We start from the raw sequence: 1,400 nt of genomic DNA on the forward strand, positions 1-1,400 counted from the left end.
AGGGAAACCTGGTCCCTGAGTCGTCCTGTCTATAATCCCCGTCACCAAACACTCATTCAGTTATCAGAAGCATTTCAGAGCCCTTGAGATTAATGGCTGGTGCCATGTAAACAGAGCCTTATACTGGGAGGAATGAGTTACCAACAGGCCAGTGTGCAGCAGAAGATCAAGGCAGCCTCCTGTCCCTCGCAGTGCCCACCATCCGAAAACAAAATCCCGAGATGGGCAACAGTCTGAAAGCCATACTTGCTTTTGTGCCCTCTAACAAGTGCCAGAAATACCTCCTAGAAGACCTAGAAGAGATGCCAGTGGATAAAATGGTCGATCTGAGTGGCAGGCAGATGAGGCGGCTGCCTGTGCACATTTGCTCTTTTAGAGAACTGGTTAAGCTGTACCTGAGTGACAACAACCTGAACCATCTGCCCCCCGAGCTGGAGCAGCTGCAAAACCTGCAAATCTTGGCACTGGACTTCAACAACTTCAAAGCACTGCCCCTAGTTGTGTGCACACTGAAGCAGCTGTGCATCCTCTACCTGGGCAACAACAAGCTCTGCAGCCTGCCCCTCGAACTCCGACTCCTGCAGAACCTGAAGACCCTGTGGATTGAATCCAACTGCCTGCAGTACCTACCCGAAGTGGTGTGCGAGCTCAGCCTGCTCAAGACACTGCACATTGGCTCCAATGCCCTGCGCAGCCTCCCTCCCCAGCTGCAGTGCCTGCAGGAGCTGCGCACCATCTGGCTGTCAGGAAACCTGCTGTCCGAGTTCCCTCCCGTGCTCCTGGACATGCCCTTCCTGGAGGTGATCGACGTGGATCGCAATTCCATCCGGTTCTTCCCCAGCCTTGCTCACCTTCCCGGCCTGAAGTTGGTGATCTATGACCACAACCCCTGCAGGAATGCACCCAAAGTGGCCAAAGGGGTGCGCAGGGTGGGCAGATGGTCAGAGGAGACGCCTGAGCCCCGCAAGCGATCCGGGGCGGTAATAGAAATCACACTCGACGAGAAACCATTGCTACCTCCTGCTGCCAAGACCGAGCCAGAAACTGAGCCCTGCTGACCCTCAGCTGCCCCTTTTGGCCATGGTGGCAGCGCACTCCCACCACTGCCCAAACTCTACTTCTCCCTTGCTTGCTGGTGTCCAGGGAGCACCACACCGCCTGGCCGTCATTAGGACTATGTGCACCAGCTTGGAGCAAAACTCTTGCACAGACATCTGTCTTTTTGCAGCACCCAGCACTCTCCCTGGAACAGACTTCTTCCTTCTCCCACTCCTCCCATGCCAGGACCATGCACAGTTCACAATAGAGATAAGATTCAGTTTAGATGTTCGCCACAGGTAGATTGCATGGAGCAGAATGAACTTGGCTGCTCCTCACCCGTGGGTTCACTCTCCTCCCTT

The 1,400-nt window shown here is 54.9% G+C and overlaps 1 protein-coding gene across 1 annotated transcript; it reads left to right on the top strand.

Moving 5' to 3' along the window:
- The first annotated feature begins 221 nt into the window (after positions 1-221).
- On the top strand, positions 222-1,058 carry LRRC10 (leucine rich repeat containing 10). The gene has a single exon (XM_053978711.1). It carries the CDS (start codon positions 222-224, stop codon positions 1,056-1,058), a length of 837 nt encoding a protein of 278 aa, XP_053834686.1.
- The last annotated feature ends 342 nt before the right edge of the window (positions 1,059-1,400 follow it).

Source organism: Vidua macroura, chromosome 5 (genome assembly GCF_024509145.1).
Source record: "Vidua macroura isolate BioBank_ID:100142 chromosome 5, ASM2450914v1, whole genome shotgun sequence".
In the NCBI taxonomy this organism is placed as follows: Eukaryota; Metazoa; Chordata; class Aves; order Passeriformes; family Viduidae; genus Vidua; species Vidua macroura.